The 24,245-nt window shown below is 42.9% G+C and overlaps 1 protein-coding gene and 1 long non-coding RNA gene across 6 annotated transcripts in view; one reads left to right on the plus strand and one right to left on the minus strand.

Moving 5' to 3' along the window:
• LOC137347116 (tensin-3-like) overlaps nucleotides 1–24,245 on the plus strand; it is a 547,175-nt gene that overhangs the window by 209,097 nt on the left and 313,833 nt on the right. For all 5 annotated transcript variants that reach the window (XM_068011228.1, XM_068011236.1, XM_068011247.1 and 2 more), the window contains one exon: nucleotides 22,927–23,041. In XM_068011228.1, coding sequence (XP_067867329.1) covers nucleotides 22,927–23,041 — 115 coding nt within the window. The remainder of the gene's footprint in view (nucleotides 1–22,926; nucleotides 23,042–24,245) is intronic.
• Nucleotides 1–24,245, minus strand: part of LOC137347146 (uncharacterized) — a 102,588-nt gene that overhangs the window by 29,968 nt on the left and 48,375 nt on the right. The window lies entirely within an intron of this gene.

The raw sequence follows: 24,245 nt of genomic DNA on the forward strand, positions 1-24,245 counted from the left end.
ACTGTGTAAGCAGCATGTGATAGACAGAGCTAAGCGATCCCATAACCAACGGATCAGATCTAAGCTCTGCATTCCTGCCACATCCAATCGTGAATGGTGGTGGACAATTAAACAACTAACTGGAGGAGGTGACTCCACCAATATCCCTATCCTCAATGATGGGGGAGCCCAGCACATCAGTGCAAAAGATAAGGCTGAAGCATTTGCAGCAATCATCAGCCAGAGGTGCCGAGTTGATGACCCATCTCGGTTTCCTCCTGAAGTCTTCAGCCAATTCGATTCACACCGCGTGATATCAAGAAATGACTGAAGGCACTGGATACTGCACAGGCTATGGGCCCTGACAATATTCCGGCAATAGTACTGAAGATCTGTGCTCCAGAACTGGCCATGTCCCTAGCCAAGCTGTTCCAGCACAGCTACAACAGTGGCATCTACCTGGCAATGTGGAAAATTGCCCAGGTATGTCCTGTACATAAAAAGCAGGACAAGTCCAACCCAGCCAATTACCACCCCATCAGTCTACTCTCAATCCTCAGTAAAGTGATGGAAGGTGTCGTCAACAGTACTATCAAGCGGCACTTGCTTAGCAATAACCTGCTCAGTGACGCTCAGTTTGGGTTCCGCCAGGGCCATTCAGCTCCTGACCTCATTACAGCCTTGGTTCAAATATGGGCAAAAGAGCTGAACTCGAGATGAGGTGAGAGTGAATGCCCTTGATATCAAGGTAGCATTTGACCGAGTCTGACATTAAGGAGCCCTAGCAAAACTGGAGTCAATGGGAATCGGGGGAAACTCTACACTGGTTGGAGTCTTACTTAGTACAAAGGAAGATGATTGTGCTTGTTGGAGGTCAATCATCTCAGTTGCAGGACATCACTGCAGGAGCTCCTCAGGGTAGTGTCCTCGGCCCAACCACCTTCAGCTGCTTCATCAATGACCTTCCTTCAATCATAAGTTCAGAAGTGGGGATGTTCACTGATGATTGCACAATGTTTGACACCATTTGCGACTCCTCAGATACTGACGCAGTCCATCTAGAAATTCAGCAAGACCTGGACAATATCCAGGCTTGGGCTGATAAGTGGCAAGTAACATTCGCGCCACACAAGTGCCAGGCAATGACCCTCTCCAACAAGAGAGAATCTAACCATCTCCCCTTGACATTCAATGGCATTACGATCGCTGAATCCCCTATTATCAACATCCTGGGGGTTACCATTGACCAGAAACTGAACTGAAGTAGCCATATAAATACTATGGCTACAAGAGCATGTTAAAGGCTAGGAATCTTGCGGCAAGTAATTCACCTCCTGACTCCCCAAAGCCTGTCCACCATCTACAAGGCACAAGTCAGGCGTGTGATGGAATACTCTCCACTTGCCTGGATGGGTGCAGCTCCAATGACACTCAAGAAGCTTGTTAGCGTCCAGGACAACGCAGCCCACTTGATTGGCACCCCATCTACAAACATTCACTAACTGACTGCTGATCAGGACTCCCTTTGGCTTTGGATGACTTCGGCGGTCCTCCTCTGTGCGCCTGAGGCCTGGAGGGCCCCGGCTGCCTGAAGGTCTCCTGTGCCAGTGCAGGGCTGTCCTCAGACATTGTGGCTGCTAGAGCTGGACTCACCAGCAGAGGGGCTGAGAAGCCAATGTCCACATTGGAATCACCCTGAGGGGTACCCCAGATGTGGAGCGCAGGCTCACCTCCCTCCTCTCAAGGCTCGTAAGAAACTCACTGCTCTCCCAAGAAGGACCAGGAGCAGAGACAGTCTCCAGGTCCCTGGACCCTCTCTTTCCTTGCCACTGCTGTGCCCAGCTCATGGCCGAGGTGAGGGATTGCAGGACTGTGCGCATCTGTGGAATGTGGCTCTCCATGAGGGTCGCCAACCTCTCGATGGATGAAACCATGCGCTCATATGCATGGGACATGGCAGCTGTCGAGCCCTGGATGAACTCCCCCACTATCTCCTCAGGGCTGTGCATGGCCTCTGGCATCTCCACCATATGTTGCCTTAACTCTGCCTGCAACTCCAGCATGCCCTGTGCTACCGACGCCAAAGGCTCAGTATGGACCTGGCCACCCACAGTCCTCCGATTGTCAGAGGTGTTGTCTTTCTCAGCCTGAGCCAGCTATTCAGGCACGTGTGTTGTGCTTTCACCAGCTTGTGACCCTGAATCTAAAGCTGAACGGATTCCCACCGAGGTGAGCGTATCTGTGCTGGTGGAAGGTGCAGGAGTGTCATGGGTTGCTGCATCCTCTGAAGTTGTCTCTTCCTCAGAGGTGGTGAAAGCCTCCAGGGCGCCTCTAATGTTGGCTCAGAGTGTCACCCTGCAAGATACAATGTGAAGAGCAGACATTTGGGGTTTATGGTACAAATGTCACACATGTGCTCCCTGGCTGCCAGCTAGCTCCACTGCCTCTTCCTTGGCTTGCGTGATCTCAGGTCTGGCACCCTGCCACCGGGGCCCTGCACACCTCCCGACTATTGTGGGCCCTGTTCGCCTGGAAGAGCAAAGATGCAGATATTGAACATTGCCAAACATCAACATGACCCTTGTCACAACAGGGGCACTTCAATAACAGGTGGTGGAAGCTTAGCCTGGTATGGACTCACCCTGTCATGGATATGACATGCTCTAAGGTACAAACGAGGGTGAGTAGATTCCCATATGCAGCCACTTGTGGCATCAATCCTTCCTGCCTAACCTCCCTGTCTTTGACATGGCCGTGGCACCCATGTGCTTACCGTGCGGGGACACCCAGGTCAAATGGAGCTGTTCTACAATGTGTTGCTTACCTATGGCAAGTACGTAAGATCATTGACCCCCTTCCTGCACTGGACCCAGTCTCATTGGATGACCCCGTGGCAGCTCACCTCCTCTGCAATCTCCATCCAGGCTTGCTGGGTAAGGTGGGAGGACCTCTTATTGTCATCGCTGAGGAAAAGGACCTCCCACCTTAACTGTGCAGCCTGGAGGAGAGTGAGCAGCAAGGCAGCGCTGAACCATGGGCCCACCCTTCCTCGCACATCTGCCATTCACACTGGCCTTCCTGGGGTGCTGCTTCAAAGATGGTGCTGTGCTGCAGGCATTCCTGGCTGCTGTGCTTCAGCAGCACAAGCAAAAAGTTTGAACATCTTTAAAAGATGGCACCAGCATCTGCTCACCAATCAGCTGATGCGTTGCCAGCATCAGAGAGCCTGTCCCCTTCACATGATTGTGGGGGGGTGCAATGACCTACATTTAAATTAGCTGCGGTGCGGGCCACCATGTTTTTCAACCGCCCTGCTCCCAGCGGTGGGTGCATAAAATCCAGTCCATTGTTTTGGAAGAGATAAAAGCCGGGTTTATGAATAGTATAAACAAGCTCATTGCTAAACGAGAGAGCAAAGGCTAATTATTAATTCCCTAAGGGCCGCAATATTGTTTTAGCTGTAAAATAAGAAAATATAACAAAAAGAAGAATCCCGGAAGGCATTTTTATTACCATTGTGGTGCCTTGCAGAAAGTAATTTTTATTTACGTTGAACTCAAGTTGTATGAAATTTAAAATTTGGGACAGGCCCTTTAACCCTCAAAGGACTAAAGATGCTCGTGGAGATATTACAACACCAGCTTGCATTCATATGTTCTCTCAATTTAGAAAAATATCTGAAGGCACTTCACATATGGAAAAATGATCACCGACCAAAAGGAGGAAAGAATAGGAGTGTTGGAGGGTGGTTTCAGGGAGGATTTTAAGGAACGAGAGGGCGATGGATGGTTTGAGAGAAGGAATTTTAGGGTTTAGTGCCGAGAAGGCTGAAGGCACGGCCACCAGAGATGGGGGAAAAAAAGCCAATGACAGAAAAATGGAGAGTATTGTGGTAGCAGGATGAGGATGTTGTAAGGATTGAAGAGGTTAGAGTTCAATGAGGTGAAGCCATGAAGGTATTCTAACAGGATAAGAATTTTAAATTTGAGGCTTGGAGTGCAAGGGTGATGGGCATGCAAGACTTGACCAGGAGAACATTGGAGTAATCAAAAGCAAAATGCTGTGCATACTAGAAATCTGAAATATAAACAAAGTGCTGGAAATACTCAGGCAGCATCTGTGGAAAGCGAAACACAGTTAATGTTTCAGGTCAGTGAAAGTTCCAGAAAAGCAAATGGAGACATTGGAGATGGTATAGAGCCTGTGCCAGAGACTAAAGACTACCATTTCAGTCTTCCCAAAGTTTAATTGAAGATTATTGCAACTTAACCAAGACTGGAAGTCAGACCAGTTGTCTGACAGCACAAAGACAACGAAGGGATGGGTTGAGAGAAGAGGTAGAGAATTAGGCCGAGGCAACTCATCAACACCCATCATGCAATTAAAAAATACTTGCAGAAGTTTACTTCTGAATTGGTATGTCTAACCTCTCGAATAGTTTGTGAATATTTATTGGTGATTTATTGATTTTTAAGGATAAAGCATGTGTTTTGTAGCTCTCTGAAATATTTTGCTCTTGTAACTCTAAGCTCCAATACCAAAGAAATCTAGATTTTGTTTTGTTTCTGTAACAAATAAACTTAAAGCTGCAAAATATTTACATGACAAAAAAATGACAATTGTCTACGATACAATTCAATATACGAACATATGAACATACTAATTAGGAGCAGGAGGAGGCCATTTGGCCCCTCGAGCCTGCTCTGCCATTCAACAAGATCATGGCTGATCTGATTGTACCCTCCACTCCACATTCCTGCCTAGCCCCAATAACCTTTCACCCCCTTCATATCAAGAATCTATCTACCTCTGCCTTAAAAATATTCAAAGACTGCTTCCACCACCTTTGAGGAAGAGAGTTCCAAAGACTCACGACCCTCTGAGAGAAAAAAAATTCTCTTCATCTCTGTCTTAAATGGGCGACCCCTTATTTTTAAACAGTGACCCCTAGTTCTAGATTCTCTCACTAGAGGAAACATACTTTCCACATCCTCCCTGTCAAAACCCCTCAGGATCTTATATATTTCAATCAAGTCACCTCTTTATCTGCTGGAGTTTAGAAGATTTAAGCCTACCCTGTCCAACCTTTCCTCATAAGGCAACCCACCCATTGCAGGTATTAGTCGTGTAAACTTTCTCTGAACTGCTTCCAATGCATTTACATCCTTCCTTAAATAAGGAGACCAATACTTTAAACAGTATTCCAGATATGGTCTCACCAATGCCCTGTATAACTGAAGCATAACCTCCCTACTTTTGTATTCAATTCCCCTCGCAATAAATGATAATATTCTATCAGCTTTTCGAATTACATGCTGAACCTGCATACTAACCTTTTGTGATTCATGCAGTCGGACATCCAGATCCCTCTGCATCTCCAAGCTCTGCAATCTCTAACCATTTAGATAATATGCTTTTTTATTCTTTCTGACAAAATGGACAATTGCACATTTTCCCACATTATATTTCATTTGCCAGATCCTTGCCCACTCACTTAACCTATCTATATCCCTTTGTAGCCTCCTTATGTCCTGTTCACAAATTACTTTCCTACCTATCTTTGTGCCATCGGCAAATTTAGCAACCGTACCTTTGGTTCCTTCATCCAAGTCATTTATATAAATTGTAAAAAGTTGAGGCCCCAGCACTGACCCCTGTGGCACACCACTTGTTACATCTTGCCAACTGTTAGCTAGCCAGTCGTCTTTCTATGCCAAAATCTTACCCCCTACAACCATGAACTTTTATTTTCCGCAATAACCTTTGATGTGGCACCTGATCAAATGCCTTCTGGAAATCTAAGTACAGTACATTTGCCAGTTCCCTTTATCCACAGCATGTGTTACTTTAAAGAACTGGGCGGCACAGTGGCGCAGTAGTTAGCACCGCAGCCTCACAGCTCCAGCAATCCAGGTTCAATTCTGTGTGGAGTTCGCAAGTTCTCCCTGTGTATGCGTGGGTTTCCTCCGGGTGCTCCGGTTTCCTCCCACAGCCAAAAGACTTGCAGGTTGATAGGTGAATTGGCTATTAGAAAATTGCCACTAGTATAGGTAGGTGGTAGGGGAATATAGGGACAGGTGAGGATGTGGTAGGAATATGGGATTAGTGTAGGATTAGTATAAATGGGTGGTTAATGGTCGGCACAGACTCGGTGGGCCGAAGGGCTTGTTTCAGTGCTGTATATCTAAATCTAAATCTAAAATCCAATAAATTGGTTAATATATTATTGTATTTAAATCTTTTGTGCTTATTCCACACTATTTGTTCCAGAAAGCTTTTAAGTTGATATTTTCAAGCAGGTGTTATCGTGCAGATTGCTTAGAGGTACATAGATATTAGAGCATCGAAATACACTCTTATTCCCATATCCTTGTATCTCTCTCCCCTTCAGCCCCTTGTCCTAAATGCTTAATGGTATCAGCTTCTGTCACTAAATATTGCAGTGCATTTCATGAACTCAGAATCCTCTGTGTAACAGAAGTTATTCTGCTCTTTGTCCTAAATCTGTTTGTATTTCATGTCATATCTGTAAAATACATATATATTCAGAAAAAGAGAATGGTAAAGGGGAATACGGGTCCACTAAAAACTGGATGCAGTCAAAACTAGAATGGATAATAAGGAACTGGCACGTGTGAGAAATTACTACTTTGTATCTATTTTCACAGTGGAGAAAGAGGACTAAATAACAGGGGTACAAGAGAATCTAAAAATAATTAAAGGGGAATGGATTCAATGCAAGTAAAGAGTGGTAATAGGGAAAATTGGAACTTAAGATAGAGAAATCTCCAGAACCTCATGTTTTCCACCCCTGGGTGGAATAATAAATGGGAAGATTGCAGATGTGTGAAGTTATAATTTTCCAAAGGTCTTTCTATTCAAAAAATTGTGGACATGATTTTACAGGCCCCTGCCCCCACAAGCCACGCCCCAACATCGGCGGTTGTGGTGGCCGGGTGCGGAAAATGGCTCCAGCAGAGGCCCTGACGCCGGGAAGGCCCGGCCCGATATTGCCGGTGTGGCGAGGCCTCGTGGAAGCCTCCCACCGCCTCCCCCCCACCACCACCACCCCCCCCACCCCCACCCCTGACGGCTCGGCGACGGGAGCCCATTTAAATATGTAAATTTATTCAAATAAAGGAATTGATTACTTACCCTCTCCCGCTGTCCGTCCTGGCACAATATTGGTGCTGGTGGCCACATGGGGTCTGCCCCAGCTATTTAAATGAGTTGCTGCACTGAATATCATGATGGCAGCGTGACTTTTCAAACTTCATTATTGAAGAAGAGGGTGCAACCAGGTATCTAGAGATCTGTCAGTTTAACAGCTGTTGTTATTGGATGCTATCACCAGAGATAGAATGGCTAAGCACTTGGATAAGTATCAGCTGATTGCCTCATTTGTTGGCGTAGTTCGGGAAGAATGCTTTTAGATGCAAAAGGAAGCAGAATAACTTAAAATGGATGCGTGGCAAAAGTAATTCTGAAACTGCACCAAATTCTAGTGAGATTTTAAAAGTTTGTTGTATGAAATGAGTTCCTTAATTTTTCAGTGTTTTAAAGTACAAAATTCATGGGATCAAGCCGATTGGAGTGATTAATAGTTATAAGACTATGTTCAAGGTAAAAATATTGCATCTATGAAACAATCAAGTTTCCAGAAATGTGTCTGTATTCTGCAGGAAGATAGTAATACTTAACTTACACAGCTGTTAACTTCAATTTCCTGTATGGTACATGAACTGGGTTTATTTGGGAGTTTGTGGCCTTAGCAAACTACAAAGTGTGTAGACAGGAAGGTTAGCCTTTTATTCATATTTACGCTATGGAACATAAACTGTTGCTGTATGAAATGCATGATGGCTCACGGAAACAATTTTAGGAATGTTTTTTCCCTAAAACAAAAACCTATCAACGTTGCTCTGGGCTTTGAAAGGTAAAGATATTTATGGCCATCAATTGGAGATTATGGAACATTGGACTCTGCTACATAACTTGTAAACAATTGAGCACCTGGAGCAAATGAATCAACATAGAGAATTTTTTTGGCTTATCAAAATCTAATCAGAATGGATACAATACAGAAGGAGGCCATTTGGCCCGTCGTGTCTGTGTTGCCTCCGCAAGAGCAACTCACTTAGTTCCACTACCCCGCCTTTTCCCATAGCCCTGCACATTTTTTCTTTTTAGATAATTTTCCAATTTCCTTTGACTGCCTCAATTGAATTTGCCTCCACCAGAATCTGCATTCCAGATCCTAACCGCGAACTGAGTAAAAAAGATTTTCCTCATGTTGCCGTTGCTTCTTTTGCCAATCGCTTTAAATTGGTGTCCTCTATTTGTTTTATTCTTTCATGGGCTATGGGCATCACTGGCAAGGGCAGCAATTATTTCTCATCCCTAATTGCCTTTGACATTTGAGTGGCCTGCCAGGCCATTTCAGAGAGCTGCTAAAAGTCAACCACATTGCTGTGGGTCTGGAGTCACATGTAGGCCAGACCCAGTAAGGAAAGCAGATTTCCTTCCCTAAAGGACATTAGTGAACCAGCTGGGTTTTTACAACCATCGATGATAGTTTCATGGCACCAATACTGAGACTAGCTTTCAATTCTAGATTATTTTTTTATTAATTAAATTTAAATTTCACCAGCCGGCATGGTTCTCGACCCTTCCACCAGTGAGAACATTTTCTCCCTATCTACTCTGTCCTGATCCCGAACACCTCTATCAAATGTCCTCTTAAACTTCTCTTCTCTAAGGAAAACATCCCCACCTTCTCCAATCTATCCACATAACTGAAGGTCCTCATCCCTGGAACAATTGTCATGAATCTTTTCTGCATCGTTTCTAATGCCTTCACATCCTTCCAGAAGTGTGGTGCGGGGAACTGAACACAATACTCCATTTGAGGCTGGACCAGTTTTATAGACAGGTTTATCATAACTTCCTTGCTTTTATATTCTATGCCTCTATTTATAAAGCCCAGGATCCTGTTTTGCTTTATTAGCTGCTTTCTGAACCTGCCCTACAACCTTCAATGATTTGTGCACATATATCCCCTCTCCTCTTGCACCCCCGTTAGAATTGTACCCTTTACTTTATATAGCCTCTCCTCATTCTTCATACCAAAATGATTCCCTTCACACTTCTCTGCAATAAATTCTATCTGCCAGTTGTCCGCCTATTCCACCAGCCTGTCTGTGTCCTCTTGATGTTTATCATTATCCTCCTCACAGTTCACAATTTTTCCAAGTTTTGTGTCATCTGAAATTTTGAAATTGTGCCCTGTACACCAAAGTCTAGGTTATTAATTTCTATCAAGAAAAGCAGGGGCCCTAACACTGACCCCTGGCGAACTCCACTATATACCTTCCTCAAGTCCAAAAAAACTATTCACCACTACTCTATTTCCTGTCACTCAGCCAATTTCGCATCCATGTTGCTACTGTCCCTTTTATTCCATGAGCTTTAACTTGAAGGCGAGACGGTGCCATAGTGGTAATGTCACTGGACTAGTAGCCCAGATGTCCAGGCTTCTTCTCTGAGGACATGGGTTTGAGTCCCACCACAACAGATGGTGAAATTTGAATTCAATTAATAAATCTGGAATTTAAAATAAAGCCAGTCTAATGGTGACCATGAAACCATTGTTGATTGTTGTAGAAACCCATCTGGTTCACTAATGTTCTTTAGGAAAGGACAATCTGCCACCCTTACCTGGTCTGACCTACATGTGATTCCAGATCCACAGCCATTTGGTTGACTCTTAAATGCCCTCTGAGATGGCATAGCAAGCCACTCAGTTCAAGGGCAATTGGGAATGGGCAATAAATGCTGGCCTTTCCAGTGACGCCCACATCCCATGAATGAATAAAAAGAACTTGGCTGACCAGCCTCTTATGCAGCACTTTATCAAATGCCTTTTGGAAGTCCATGTACATCACATTAAATGCATTACCCTCATCAACCCTCACTGTTACCTTGTCAAAGAACTCAAGCAAGTTAATTAAACATGATTTGCCCTTAACAAATCCGTGCTGGCTTTCCTTAATTCATCCACATTGTTAATTTTATCCTGGATTAACGTTTCTAAAAGCTCTCCCCCACTGAGGTTAAACTGACTGGCCTGTAATTGCTGGGCTTATCTTTCCACCCTTTTTGAACAAGGATGTAACATTTGCAATTCTCCAGTTCTCTGGCACCACCCCTCTATCTAAGGAGGATTGGAAGATTGTGGCCAGTGCCTCCACAATTTCCACCCTTCCATCCCTCAGTATGCTTGGATGCATCTTATTGTGTTGACTTTTCAATGAGTGGACAAGACAGTTTTTTGAAGCTTATGTTATTTGTTCATGAGATGTGGGCATTATTGGCAAGGCCAGCATTTATTGCCGATCCCTAATTACCCTTGGGACCGTGGTGGTAAACCACATTCCTTGACCGCTGTGGTGTGTTTGGGAGGGAGTTCCAGGATTTTGAACCAAAGACAATGAAGGAGTGGCAACATATTTCCAAGTCAAAATGGTGTATGATTTGGAGGGAAACCTGCAGGTGGTGGTGTTCCCATGCAACTCTTGCTCTTGTCATAGATGTTCGAGGTCACGGGTTTGAGAGGTGCTGTTGAAGAAGCCCGTTGCAACAATGGAGCGAGTGAATGTTTAAAGTGGTGGATGGGATACCAATTCAGTGGGCTGCTTTGCCCTGGATGGTCAGGAACGCAAGCATTGTTGGGCATGTTATTAGTAATATGGTTTGACAGCACCATCGACAACACCTTCCATAACTTTGCGGAGGATTGAGAGTAGACTGATGAGGTGGTAATTGGTCGGTTTGGATTTGTTGTGTTTTTTGTACTTTGTCAGGTAGATGCCAGTGTTCCAGCTGTACTGGAATAGCTTGGCTAGAGGGGTGGCTAGTTCTGGAGCACAAATCTTCAGCGCTGCAGCCAGGATACTGTCGGGCCGCATAGCCTTTGCTATGTCCGGTGCTCTGAGTCATTTCTTGATATCTCATGGAATGAACAGAATTGACTGAAAAGTGGCATCTGTGGTGTTGGGCACCTCCGTAGGAAGACGCGATGGATCATTCACTTGGCACTTCTGGATGAAAGTGGTTACAAATGCTTTGTCGTTTGTACTTGTGCTGGGCTTCCCAATCATTGAGGATGAAGGTGTTCATGGAGCTTCCTCCTCCCATTAGTTGCTTAATTCATGATTGGATGTAGCAGGACTGCAGAGCTTTGATCTGATCCGTTGGTTGTGGGATCGCTTAATTCTGTCATGCTGCTTCTGCTGTTTAGCATGCATGTAATCTGTGTTGTAGCATCAGCAGCTGGGAATCTCATTTTTAGGTATGTCTGGTGCTGCTCTTGGCATGCTCTTCTGCACTTCTCGTTGGACCAGGGTTAACCCTTTGACATAACTGTAAACTGAGGGGGATGCTAGACTGTGAGGTCACAGATTGTGATGGAATACAATTCTGCTTCTGCTAATGGTCTATAGTGCCTTATGGATACCCAGTTTTGAGCTGCTAGACCGTCTGAATCTATTCAATTTAGCACACAAACATGATGGAGGGTGTCCTCAGTGTGATGGTCACTCCTATCAATACTCTTATGGACAGATGCATCTATGATAGGTGTATTGGTGAGTAGGTTTTTTTTCCTTGTGTTGGTTCTTTTACCACCTGTTGCAGGCCCAGTCTGGAAGATGTGTTCTTCAGGACTCACCCAGCCTGGTGAGTACTGTTGCTGGGCCATTTCTAAGGTTGAGAGTCAACCACATTGTTGTGGGTCGGGAGCCACATATAGGCCAGATCAGGTAAGGAATGGCAGATTTCCTTCCCTAAAGGACCTGACTGAACCAGATGGATTTTTACAGCAATCTGCTTGTCACGTGGTCACCATTACTGATTATTTGCTTTTCATTCCAGATTTTTATTTAATTGAATTTAAATTCCCCAGCTGCAGTGGTCGGGTTTGAAGTCATGTTTCTGGATCATTAGTTCAGACTTCTGAATTACTTGTCCAGTAACACAACCACAATGTTACCGTTATGCAGTGGTATTTACTTATGCTTTTAATCATTCACTGGCCTCAACCAACTTATCATTTTTTTTTAAAGTGGGACATATATATGAAAATTGTGTGAAAAAAGTGATTTGGCCACATTTACCAACATTTTTATAGTTGCGGCTATTTGATGAAATTAGAGATAAGAACTTCTTTTGTTTGGAAACAATTTACGTTTTTGCCCAGCGAGAGAGAGAGAGTGTGTCTTAGGCTATTATCAGGTCAATTAAAAAAAAACACCATTTGAATTTTGAAGCCAACATTATCTCCCTTGTGTTTTATTGTCAGGAAAGTGAAATGCTAATTGTTTACATCAGACACAGACTCAAATTATTGATACCTATGTGTGTGTGAGAGAGAGAGAGGCAGACTGTAGACCAGATGTTGCAGTCAGCAGCAAAGTGATGGTGCTCTCTGCCGCCCTCGAAGAAAGCTGCCCTCAAAGATCTAGCAATCTCTGTGGCGTGGATTTCCCCTTACCTGACATCCATTTGAATCTGATGCCAAGTCAAGGGGATCTCCCGGAGTCCAGCAACAGTAATGCCATTAACAGGGTAAGTATTGAAGTATTCTCAGAGACAGCAAACCAAGAAGTAAAAAGCAATGAATCCCTTCAGCTTTAATTTCAATTTTACAGATCGTGAAGTAAATGATTGGGAAATACACACGGGATTAAAATATCAAAAAAAACCGAAAACATTATTTTTTAAATGTGGAACTTATCACAATGGGTTAAGTTGTCATTCTACAAGTATAAAATTAGACTTTCATAGCCCAGTGAGGCAGTTTAACAATATTTTTTGTCGATACTGGCTTTGTGTCCTCTCTGATGAAGGTGGTCTAGCAGGGTACACAGATCTTGTTCGTGCTGTTCTTCTGTCTCAGAGGCTAACCGGATGTCGTCCACGTACTGGATGACCATGGAGTACATGGAAGGTAACTCACTCAAATGGTTTTGTAGGGCCATATGAAATACCATGGGGCTGTTGTGGAAACCCTGCGGCAGGCAAGTCCAGGTGTACTGTTGTTGTTGTACAGTAAAGGCGAACCACGGTTGGACTTCGGGTGCCAGCAGCACCGACCAAAATCCGTTGGCCATATCGATAACAGAGAACCATTCGTGTTCCGGCTTCAGGGCATTAAATACCGTAGAGGGGTCAGCTACCAGAGGGGCCTTTTGATGAATACACTGGTTAGCCTTTCTATAGTCGATAGTAAGCCGCCAGGTCCCGTTTGGCTTCCGTACTGGCCACACAGGGCTGTTTGAGGTACTGTGTGTTTTAACCAGCACGCCTCGCTCCTCTAGCTGTCTAATTACGGGTAAGATTCCTGCAATAGATGTTTGACTGATGGGGTATTGCTTAGTACAGGGCGGATCGGATCCCGTAAATGTTGCCGGTTCCATCTGAAGTAGCCCACAATCATTCTTATCCTGGGCCCATATTGGGTGCTCCCTCAGCTGCTCTTTCTTCAAACTTCTGATAGACCAAGTTACCTGGCCTCCTTCGAAATGCAACGAAGAGTTCAGCTGAGTGAGAACGTCCATACCGAGAAGGGCTTGGTCCACCGGACCTACCCAGACCGGTGTTATCAATTCGTGCGGACCAAGACCGATGTGTACGGGCTGGGTCCTCTTAATTACCAACCCATTGCCCCCAGCTGCGTAAGCTCTTTTAGTCTTACCGTCCATCGGTAGGGAGTTTCCGTATTGTTGAGGTAGACGCGTTAATTCGGCTCCGGTATCCAATAAGAAGTCAATGTCTCGATTGCCCACCCTCGCAGTTACATACAATCCATCTTTTCTATTTTCTACTAGCGCTAGGAGAGGCACCGAAAGGGCGAGGGAGGGCTCCTCTAGTTTTTTGTCGCATCAAGTAAGGAGGACATCTCCTTCTGTTGCTGGGGCGTCAAACGTTTGAACTTCTCAAAGAGGTCGTTGGCATCAATGGAGGGAGCTGGTTTGGGTGCCGGGTTGCGTCTTTGGCGTCCTCTTCCTCGTCCTCTCGCTCTACACGCCTTAGCCCAATGGCCTTCCTTCTCGCAGTAGTAACAGGGGCCGGGTCGCCTAACTTGCTCTTTGTCAGGCTCTTTCGGTACTGGATCCGTCTGCACGGCTTGAAGCTTGACTCCCATATCCCTGTCCAGCTGAGCGCATCTGTCAATTAACTCTGAGTATTTTACTCTTACTGCGTCCCACTCCGGTAGGGTGGCCTTCAGTATTTTAGACAGTTCTGGCTTTAGTCCATCAACAAAAGCAGTTTTTAAGGGTCCAAAACTGGTGTCGTCCAGCTCCTCTGGAGTAGTGTCTACTATCCCTGAGGATTCCACCCAGGTGGACCTAAACCTCTCTTCGTACTCCCGCACTTCCTCCGAGTTCTTCTGCTGACAGGCTGCAACTTTGCTCCAGTCCGTTTTTGCAGGACAAAACTCTCACAACCACTTGTTAATCGCAGTCCATCCGGCGTCTAGTAGTTGACCATCTTCACCCAAAGCAAGTTGGACCTCTCTCCTTAGCTTTCGGCTCGCTCGTCCGGGCACCATTACGGTCAGAATCTGTACCCCGTCCCATGGATGGAGATAGTAAATTCCCTTCAATCGTTCCAGCTGCTCCCACGTTTTCAGACCCCCTTTCTTCGGGTCGGGCAATCTTGTGGACCACTTGTTGATTTTCTCAGGGGAAGCCGGGACGTGTGTCCAGTACGTGTTGTGCTCGGCCGTGGTGACCTCGTTACCGTTCACAGTCTTCTTTTCCGTCTTGACCTTAACGCGTTTCTGTTTAAGGGGAGCTAGTCGCGGAAATGGTAACCCATCATCATTGTCACTTTCTTCACTGGAAGACTCGGCTAGACCTGCTTCATGCAGTTGCATCTTCCGTCGTTCCGTTTGTAACGACTTCAAACTCGGATACAAGTTAGTTGGAGGTGGTTGGCGGGGTTCGCAGAGCTGTCCCAATTCCTTCTGTTGGGTCGTCTGCTGGTCTTGTACTTGTTTTTTAAGCTCTTTAATTTCAATCTGTAGCCTTTCCTTTTCAGATTGTTTTTCAACCTCTAGATTTTCCTTTGCAAGCTTTTCAATTTTCAGTTGTTCGCAGACCGCCTTCAGTTGATCCTTTGCACTTGTTAGGTCGCGATCACATTGAGCTTGTCGCATAATCTCATTGCGCTGCCGAATCTGGCCCATTACGGCTAGGGACCATTGGGTCCGTTCTTTATCCTTTAAACGGGTTGTTTTTCCCCAAACTCTCTATATCTTCTAGGGACCACTGTCCCGTGGAGGTGCCATATTTTTGCCCAATTTCGGTGTACGTTTTAGCCAGATTAAACTGTTGCTTTACATATTCTTTCAACTGCCGAAGAATTTCATCTTCGGGAACGTCAGGTGGGGCCCGCCCACCTTTGACGGTAGTTGGTAACTGTTGGTTGCGTCTGTTATTTTATCCACGCAGGTAGGGAAGTAGGTCTCGAGCCGTCAGGCTTTTCGCCAAGTAGGTATTTTGCCAAATACTGCCAAGTTAGACGTCTAGAAAGGGGGTCTCGAGCCGCACAAGAAAGGGTATTTCCGTCAAATACCGCCAAGTTCAGGATCGCGTGGCAGGGAACCGAAATTTAGACAACGACCAAGGACTTTTAACATAAAGAGGAGTCCTTACCTCTGGGGTGCCGATATTGGTCCGATGTCTGTGGCTTCGGTCTTAGTCCTCCAGCGATCCTGCCGACTACGCCAAGTTGTTGGATCCCATTAGTTACACAAAGAGAGACGAAGTCCGACTGTAGCTTTAAGAAACTTTATTGCAGTACTTCTTGGTTACATCATCAGCAAAGCAAACAACAACAACACCTGGGCTCTTCTCTCCTCTCCTGCCTGAGCGTGGAAATCAAGCCTTTCTTTTAGTTCTTCATACAAATCAGTGACACCCCCTTTATGTTCCCAATTGGTTTACAAACTCTGCAGTTTCTTGGTGTCATGGCCTGATTGGGGTACTGCCTAGGGATGGGAGTAAGGGAGCGACAAGTAAGAATGAAAGTAATGGGAAGTTGAAGGAGCAAGGAATGAAGTGAGAGTGAAGGGGTAGGAAATAGTGAGAGTTATTGGGGAAGGGGATGGGAAGAGAGCAACTGAGGCCCAAAACCTCTACCCCAGATGCAACCTGCAGCTCTTTATTGCTTCACACCATGCATGCCAACTATCATCTCTGGCTTGAAACAAAACAAAGTAAAAGGCAGATAAAAAGAGAAGATGTAATGAGCAAGGGAGAGAGACATACAGCCTGAGAAACAATAACATGGGAACGTTGAAACATAAAAAAGAGATGGATCTTATTCATCCAGTAATGTGGGGCCTACGCCCCTCTACCAGCATTTGCTTGTGCCAAGCAAGTGGCCAGTAGGGATCCCGACAAGAACAGGAAGTTGAGGACAGGGCGATGCGTGATTGAATACCTCGCCCTCTCCCCAATTTTACCCCCTTTTCTGTAGCTGTGCCACCTGATTGCAGATGAGATAACAGAATAAAATCCATCCCCAAGTGTCAGCAGGTAATTCATCCATTGGCAATATCACAGATTTTTATTTGTTCATAGGATGTGGGTGTCACTGGCTAGGTCACCAATCCTGCTTTGGTGTGCATCTAAACACACATGATCCTCAGAGTAGTCATTGGATGGTGATCAATAATGGAAACCTTGGTTGAACCCCCAATTACTGTCCTAGCTGAGATAATCTTACTGGGCACAGTTTACAGATTGACCTGGAAATCTTGAATCTGTATGTCACAGTAAGTAACACACCAAGCAATACATTTATGCACTGAGCTAACGTAGTACGACTTGCATGGCAGTTTTTCTATGTGTCATCTGGGGCTTTGGTGAAGGGCGCAGACTACTTGAGCTTCCATTAATTTCATGATGAAGTATACAAGACTGGTTCGGTTAAGGGAGCATGGCTCAGGACTTCTCCACAATGTTGTGGTACCGATTGACAATTGTGCATTAAGTGTGACATGTGGGCAGGCAATCCCATTCCACAACTCTATGGAATCTGACTGTGGTTCTCCAATGTACTGCACCACCATGCTGCCATTGCAACATTAGCTTTTAATCTAACGGAACTTTGCAAGTCATTCTTGTCTATTGTGTCTAGAAAGGAATGAGGATCAGTTGCATTTATTTGATTAATGTTGTGGTTTGGTGCAGGAGTTCGCAAAATATTTTGCCTCTTGAGCTATTTTTCATGTTTATTGATGCTTGCTTCAACTTCAGTACTGTATATGGTGAGGTACCTTAAGAATTCTAACAGGAACGCAAAATGCAAGCAGTACTCCAAATCTGCTACCTTAATTGTATGTCATGGAAAAGACAGAAACCAATTATTTATCTCTCCGATCAGATTTTTAAAAAAGTATAAATATTTTGTTTGAAGAGCTTTTTAACTGCAGTCTGAAAGCCAGCTGGCCTAGTCACAGCTACGCTAAAATAAAATTTCTGAAAGCTTAATTACTGTAAGTTTTACTTTGCCTGACAGCAGGAGATTTACTAATACCTTACCCATCATAAAGGACCCTTTCAGCCTTCACTTGTTTGAATCTTCTTTCCAGTTCACATATGTGAAGGTCATGGTAGGGCATCTCCTTAACAAAAACTAAAAGGAGAGTCTGTACTGTTGGAATCATTATAAAGCCTCTTCTTATGGCCTGTGTTCTTAGATTGCTTTTTTGGCTATTTCAGTAATTATATAGCAAGAAGAACTGAAATAACTAATTTTGAAGCTAAAACAGATCAGGAGATCCTAATATACTTTTAAATATCGCAATTTATCAACACTGGACTATATGGTATGTGGATAGTGGGCTCTGTAGGGTCGCAGCCTTTGTTGGAAAATCAACAAAAAAAAAGCAGCTAAAAGCAACATCCACATGTCTGAGCAGTGAGATTTGAAGCTGAGAAGCCAAAGCTGCTTTCCAACAAATTTTACTGTAATTATCAGTTGCCGAAATGCAGACATGACGTATGAATACTTTACATTGTGCACTTTTTGTTGGAACTGTTGCAGTATGGTTTAACATGTTAGAAAGAGGGTATTATTAAGTTGATCGTGTGAAAAGAAAATGCACACTCAAAGAAACCTTCACAAGTCTTTAATGTTGCATAGTATTTTAAACAACATACTGAGTTGGTGAGATATTAGATTTCTGTTGCTTTGTATGAGATTGAGATGCAAATTTAGCCAAATGTCGTTTTTATTTTAGTTTATTTGGAAGGCATTCCTTAATGTAACTTTCCAGAGATTCAGGTAGAAATAATATTCTGCCGTATCTCAACAAATATTATTCCACCAATTACTTCCATTTTACTCAGCATTTTCCCATTTATGAATGCTTGTACTTCATGCATATATTGGCTGCATGGCTAGTAGGTGAAAAGTTTAACATGGAACCACTCCTTATAATCTAAACTGTATACTTTCCTACTTCCCTCTTTTCTTAAAATATTGGTTCTGAAATAAGATGGTGGTATACAAATATTATGTTTGTTTGAATTTCCTTTTACTATTTTACTGGTGACCTCAACCCATTTATTTTTAAGGCTGTGTAATAGTGAACAGAGGAATTGTTAGCATCGCCTAAGCTAATGGCTCTATTTTAAGTAGATAACATTCGTTTTGGCTTCTACTTACTGGTTTATTGTTCCAACTGGAACCACGAACTAAGGAAGACTTGGAGCAATTGTATTCTTCAAACACTTGAGCTATTTTTGTATGCTGCACTAAAAGTCTTTTCCACTTCAAAGAATTATATCAGCTACATCTCTTGGTTGGTTGGAAGGATCCATGAAGGCAGTGTACTAATGCTATTGTAAGATCAAAGAACAGAATGTCGTTGTATGCATGAACTCCAGACATAACTTGTAAACATATTTACATTTAAAAATACACAAATACAACTTGCATATTATTGAAATCTTTTTAAAAACAAGTACTTGTACTGGAAGGGTTTGTTATACATATGTGCAGTGCCCAATGTTTTTGTTCAGGGAATTCCCATAAGATCCAAGTTAAACCTCCCTAAAAACGCAAGTGATTTTGGCCTTGAATCTTGTCTCTGGATGCGTGCTGTCACTAATCTGTGCTCTGTTTTATGTAACAAAATCCTATGGATTTTGAAAACTCAATGGTTATGAAATTCCTGCCATTCTGTCTGAGAATACATGGGAATATGTGAAATGAGGCAATGTGACAATGAACAGAGTAAGCTTTCTTAAAAGCAGCCGTGTTAAATTACTCTGCAAAGAGCTGGAATGTGAATAGCAAAGAACAGACTTGGCTTTGTCGCTTAACTTTGCAGCATAAGTGATGGGAGTACTGTAAAATATAATCGTTTCACATTCATAAATTCACATGCACATAGAAATCATAAGAACAGTTCTGCTTTCTTTCTCATGAATGAACTCCAAAGACTTATGGATTCGAGCATTCTAAAGTGATAAATTTTCACAAACCTTATTTTGTGTCTTGGCAACATTTTAAAGGAGGCATTAACTTTATCTTCAGTGCAAAGTCTGGTGCTTACTCGTCTCAACATTACACATATACATTAGTGATATTTGCATGTTAAGGTTTTTCATTTACAATTTATACACTTTCACCAATATACTCTTGTATTCTAAAATTTCTCCTGCTCAGCTTAAATGCCAGCCTGTAGATTTCTGTTGTTAATTTTCCAAGGTTTTGTTTTAAGTTGCTCATTGAGCAATTACGGAGCTGAAATTTAATGTGGTCTTTGCTTTTCCTTTCACTTCGCAGTACACCATCAAGGCAGAAGAAAAAAATAATATAGCCTGAATAAATTGAGGGATTGGGATGGGAATATTTTTACCCCAGTTTCTGCTCCTTGTCTCATCTCTATCAAAAATGGTGCCTGATGACTTAAGCTAATGGTTGTCTTTTTAGTGTGTGTGGAGATTGAGTATTCACGGGTTAATCGATCATCACAGTCCTCCTTTTGTGATCTGCATGTATATTCTTAGAAAGGGTCACTGGATTGCAATCAGGAAGGAAAAACAGGCTATTAATTTCTCCAATCTCATTCAGGGACAGTAAAATTAACTGTAGCCACTGGCAACAGCCTTGGCTGAGATCAACTAACCCCATACAGTTCAGGGATTAAGCCTAGGATTTTTGGATCTGTATGGCTCAGTAACATATTTCATTTATTCATTTAGGCGTCGGGATGAAAAATTTGGCTAAGCATAAGTAAGTCAAAACAAAAATCCAAAATTCTTGGCATTTCTCTCATGTTCAATTATGCCCAGATTTTCACTTGAAGTTAGTACATCAATGTCTCCTCTTTTTTTTTGTGAAATACTTGAACAAAATTGTGGGAATTGTGCATGATAACTGAAGTGAAGTCTTAAACATGCTACATCCTGATTTTAAAACACTGATCTCCTGTTCTCAACCATGCCATCATGGGAAACTCCTGCATGTGCACAAGACAGGCAAAAAAAAATCCAGATGGCTAGCCACCCTTAATAGGAGCTGTAGTTTTGATAATCTTTCAAATCATACTCTACAGATGTCTGCTTCCTAATGACTTTGCTTTTCTGTTTCTTGCTGAGAGCAAGAGGAGACCAAATAGCATTGAATATTGACAGTGGGGGCAGAGGGAGATGTATAGAATATCAGGCCACAAGTGAGAAAAGGCAAGCTACATCATTAAAGGATGAGCTTCAGGACAAAGTATTACATTCCAATAACCAACGGGACAATTCGAGGGCTGATGGCAGTGCTGGGGTTGCTTTGTGGTGTAATTTAATGTTCAGAGTGCCCCCTGGTGACTTTCTACGGCTAAGAGATAGTGTGGCCAATAGGTTGGAAGTATAAGTCCCAGACATCTTTTTATCTATTGTTGGAGTTTAGGTTTTATTCCAACACTTACTCATATGCTGACGGATGAATAGGGCCTCTTCCCCCTGGTTTAACTATTGACACTGAATTGCGGTAAGCCACTTACTGGATAATTTGTGGAATGCCTCCTACATTCTCCTGTCACCTCCAAAGGCAGAACGTATTACAACACCACGCTAGTATGTATGCAGTAGAACTACTGGATGAGTATTTAAAACCTAAACAAAAAATACACAGAATCCAAAAGCCACAGAAAAATACTCAAATCAAAATGCTTAAAAAAAAAAGCGGTAAAATCATAATCGGTTTACAAGGGATTTGCAGACTATTTGCAATGAGTAACTGGGCTTTTGGATGAATAGGAAGGTTTGTTTCTTCTGTAGACCTAGAAGGTGAGAGGTCTGTGGATATGAGGATTCCAGTTCAGTCACAGTATTCAATGCCATTACTAGAGCCAAAGACTACAAAATCCTACAATTGGTAGATAGGTTAAGGATATGAGAAGATAAAGCTGCCATAACTCATGATCAAAGACACAGTACCTATGGACAATTACATGGATTAATGAGCACTTTATCACACATTGTCAGAGTCCCAAATACATTTCTGATGACATGTAATTCACCTGTCACAAAGCCCCTTTGAATCTTGAATCACCTGGTCCCAATAGACAACTTGCCTCATATTTCAATTTGAACTTTGGTTTTGCCAGAGGTCCTCACTATTCACTACTCTAGAATCATCCTGGAGAGCTAAGTAACTCATTTTTCTCTGCAACCAACTGCCTCCTTTAGATCTCTTCCTGTCTTCTCCATCCTCATGTCTAATGCAACAAATGTGAAGATGGTCTTGGATTTTTTCATGTCCAATATTTAAAGGAAATCTGCTCAGCAATTTTGACTATTTCTCTTGACCACTGAGCCAAGCTTCCCCCTATTCTAGCCCTAAACCCATCAATCTCTACCTTATCTCCCCCCTCACCTCGCCAAGCTTTGACCCCATTACTATTAAAATCTTGATGATGCAACTTCCCTTCCTAGCCCCAATTTTAGCTGATATTGTTCCCTCTCCTTGGGCACTGACCGTTCTGTATCAAGTTATTGTTGACACCATCCTCTTTATAAAGCCCATTCTGGACCCTAGCTAACTACATTCCTGTCTTCAACCTCCCTTTCCTGTCCAAGGTTTTTGAAAATGTTTTTGCTTTTCAGATCCATCCTTACCTTCTCGGCAAATCCCATTTAAATCCCTCAAGTCAGGATTATGCCTCTCCCACAATGCAGAATGACCATATTTAATGTTATGAGTGACATTCTTTAACTGTGATTGTGGTGCATTATCTATCCTTGACTTTTCTGCAGCCCTTGATGTGGTTAACCACGTCCATCCTCCTCCATTGTCCGGACCTGGATTAATGGAACCATTTTTGCCTGGCCCCACTCTTAACTATCCAGCTGTAGCTAGATCTTCTCCAGCAATGTTTTGTCTTCCTGCCCACACCCCATTGCCTCCAGGGTAACCCAATAATCTGTCCTTAGCCTTCTTCTCTTAAGGGCAGCATTATCCAGAGATGTAGGTTCAAGTGAATTGCTCCATCTTTGGTTTGGCATCCATTGTTCTTTGTGCTTCCGTGATGTGCTTTGGAATGTTTTCCTTTGCTAAGGGAACTCTCAAATGTAAGCTGTCATTGAGAGAGAGCTTCTATTTTAAGACATTATATGATATAAAGACAGAATTTCCTGGTTGCTACTGTCAGATTAAATGTACAAGTTGTGGACTTCTTTCTGTTCCCTATAAGTGTAATTTATGGCTTCCAATATGTTTAGAGCTGAGACTTATATCATTAAGCCATATTACCAATATTTCAATTGTGAGCTACAATATTTTTGGAAACATTCATTTTAAAACTTTATGAAGTAGAATTCCTGCTTTCTCAAATTTATGCTAACAAAAGATGTCTAATGTTTGACGTTTCAGCCTGAAGAGCTCGCTTCCAGTTCCCATACATTCAAGAGTAAGACTTTCAAAAAGCCAAAAACCTGCAGCATCTGCAAACAACTCATCAGCAGCAGTCAAGGCCTTTCATGCAGAGGTGAGCTCTATATACACTATTACTTATTTGTAAACTGTCAAATTGTTTAATGCTTTTTGATTTTAGTACGACACAAATTTGTCACCCATAATGCATGCCCACCCTCTAAGTGAAAGTGGGGCAAGGGGTAGGACCAAGGTTCCAGAGAACATTTGATGGTAAGACCTTTTAATCTAAATTGAATTAATAATGTTAGAATGTAAGGCATAATGAAAGATGTAGAGGAACAAAAATGAAAGATCTGTGCACAAAGTGAATAAAACCAAAAACAAAACTAATAAATAAAGAACTTTGTAATGACTGTAGTGAGCATAAATGTAAAAAAGAAAAAAGGCTCAAGTTTATTATTTCTGTATGTCCTTGGTTTATTTCCTTTTATCTTTGTTCCGTTTAGCTTTTTACTGTCTGTCTAGCTGCCTTTCCTTATAAATTCCATCATGTTTACGATTTCCTTTCCCCTCTTTCTGGTTTCTGCATTTTTATTTGTTTAGTGCTGAAACTGCTTAGTTATTATGTTTTGAATGTGGCTTTTTGTGCGTGTATTTCAGTGGGTAGCATGAACATGTAGGTACATATGCTTTCTGATAATGTGCAACATAAATTATTGGTTCACTACCTTGCAGAATATTTCTATGTTCATGAAGTAATGCTTGTTAAAGGTGTGCCTATGTATATATCCTCAAGCTGCTATATAGCTATGGTTTTGGAGCGCAGAAGAGTTTGAATGACGGGTGATAGCACTATTTTGCTGTCTGAGTGAATGCTGATATCCATAGCAGTTCATAAACTAATTCCTGATCTAGGTGTTCAGTTATTGTTCAAATGTTTTAGAAGGACAGAGATTCTGTATTTGTACCTCAGTTTCTCATTTGATAGGCTGACTGCATTTCCTAGCCAAGAGGACGGATAGCCACTGCCAGTCACTGAGTGACGCCCAGGACTACAGGGCCTGGTGCAAAATGGGGTCCCTGGTAAAACCTTCCATAACTAGAATAGCCAACCTTTGTCCTGGAGTCACCAGAAATGAAAGATTTATCTCCTGGGCACTGCTGCAAGCACTCAAGATAAAATTGAGCTCTTGGAATTTCTCATGGGAAGTACAAAAACTTCTGGTCAACTTTCCCATCCTCAGTCTCATGAAAATTCACAAAAAGCTGCAGTATGGAGCAGTCCACAGCCTGCACGATGGTATGAGGTCTAGAGT

Source organism: Heterodontus francisci, chromosome 2, assembly GCF_036365525.1.
Source record: "Heterodontus francisci isolate sHetFra1 chromosome 2, sHetFra1.hap1, whole genome shotgun sequence".
In the NCBI taxonomy this organism is placed as follows: Eukaryota; Metazoa; Chordata; class Chondrichthyes; order Heterodontiformes; family Heterodontidae; genus Heterodontus; species Heterodontus francisci.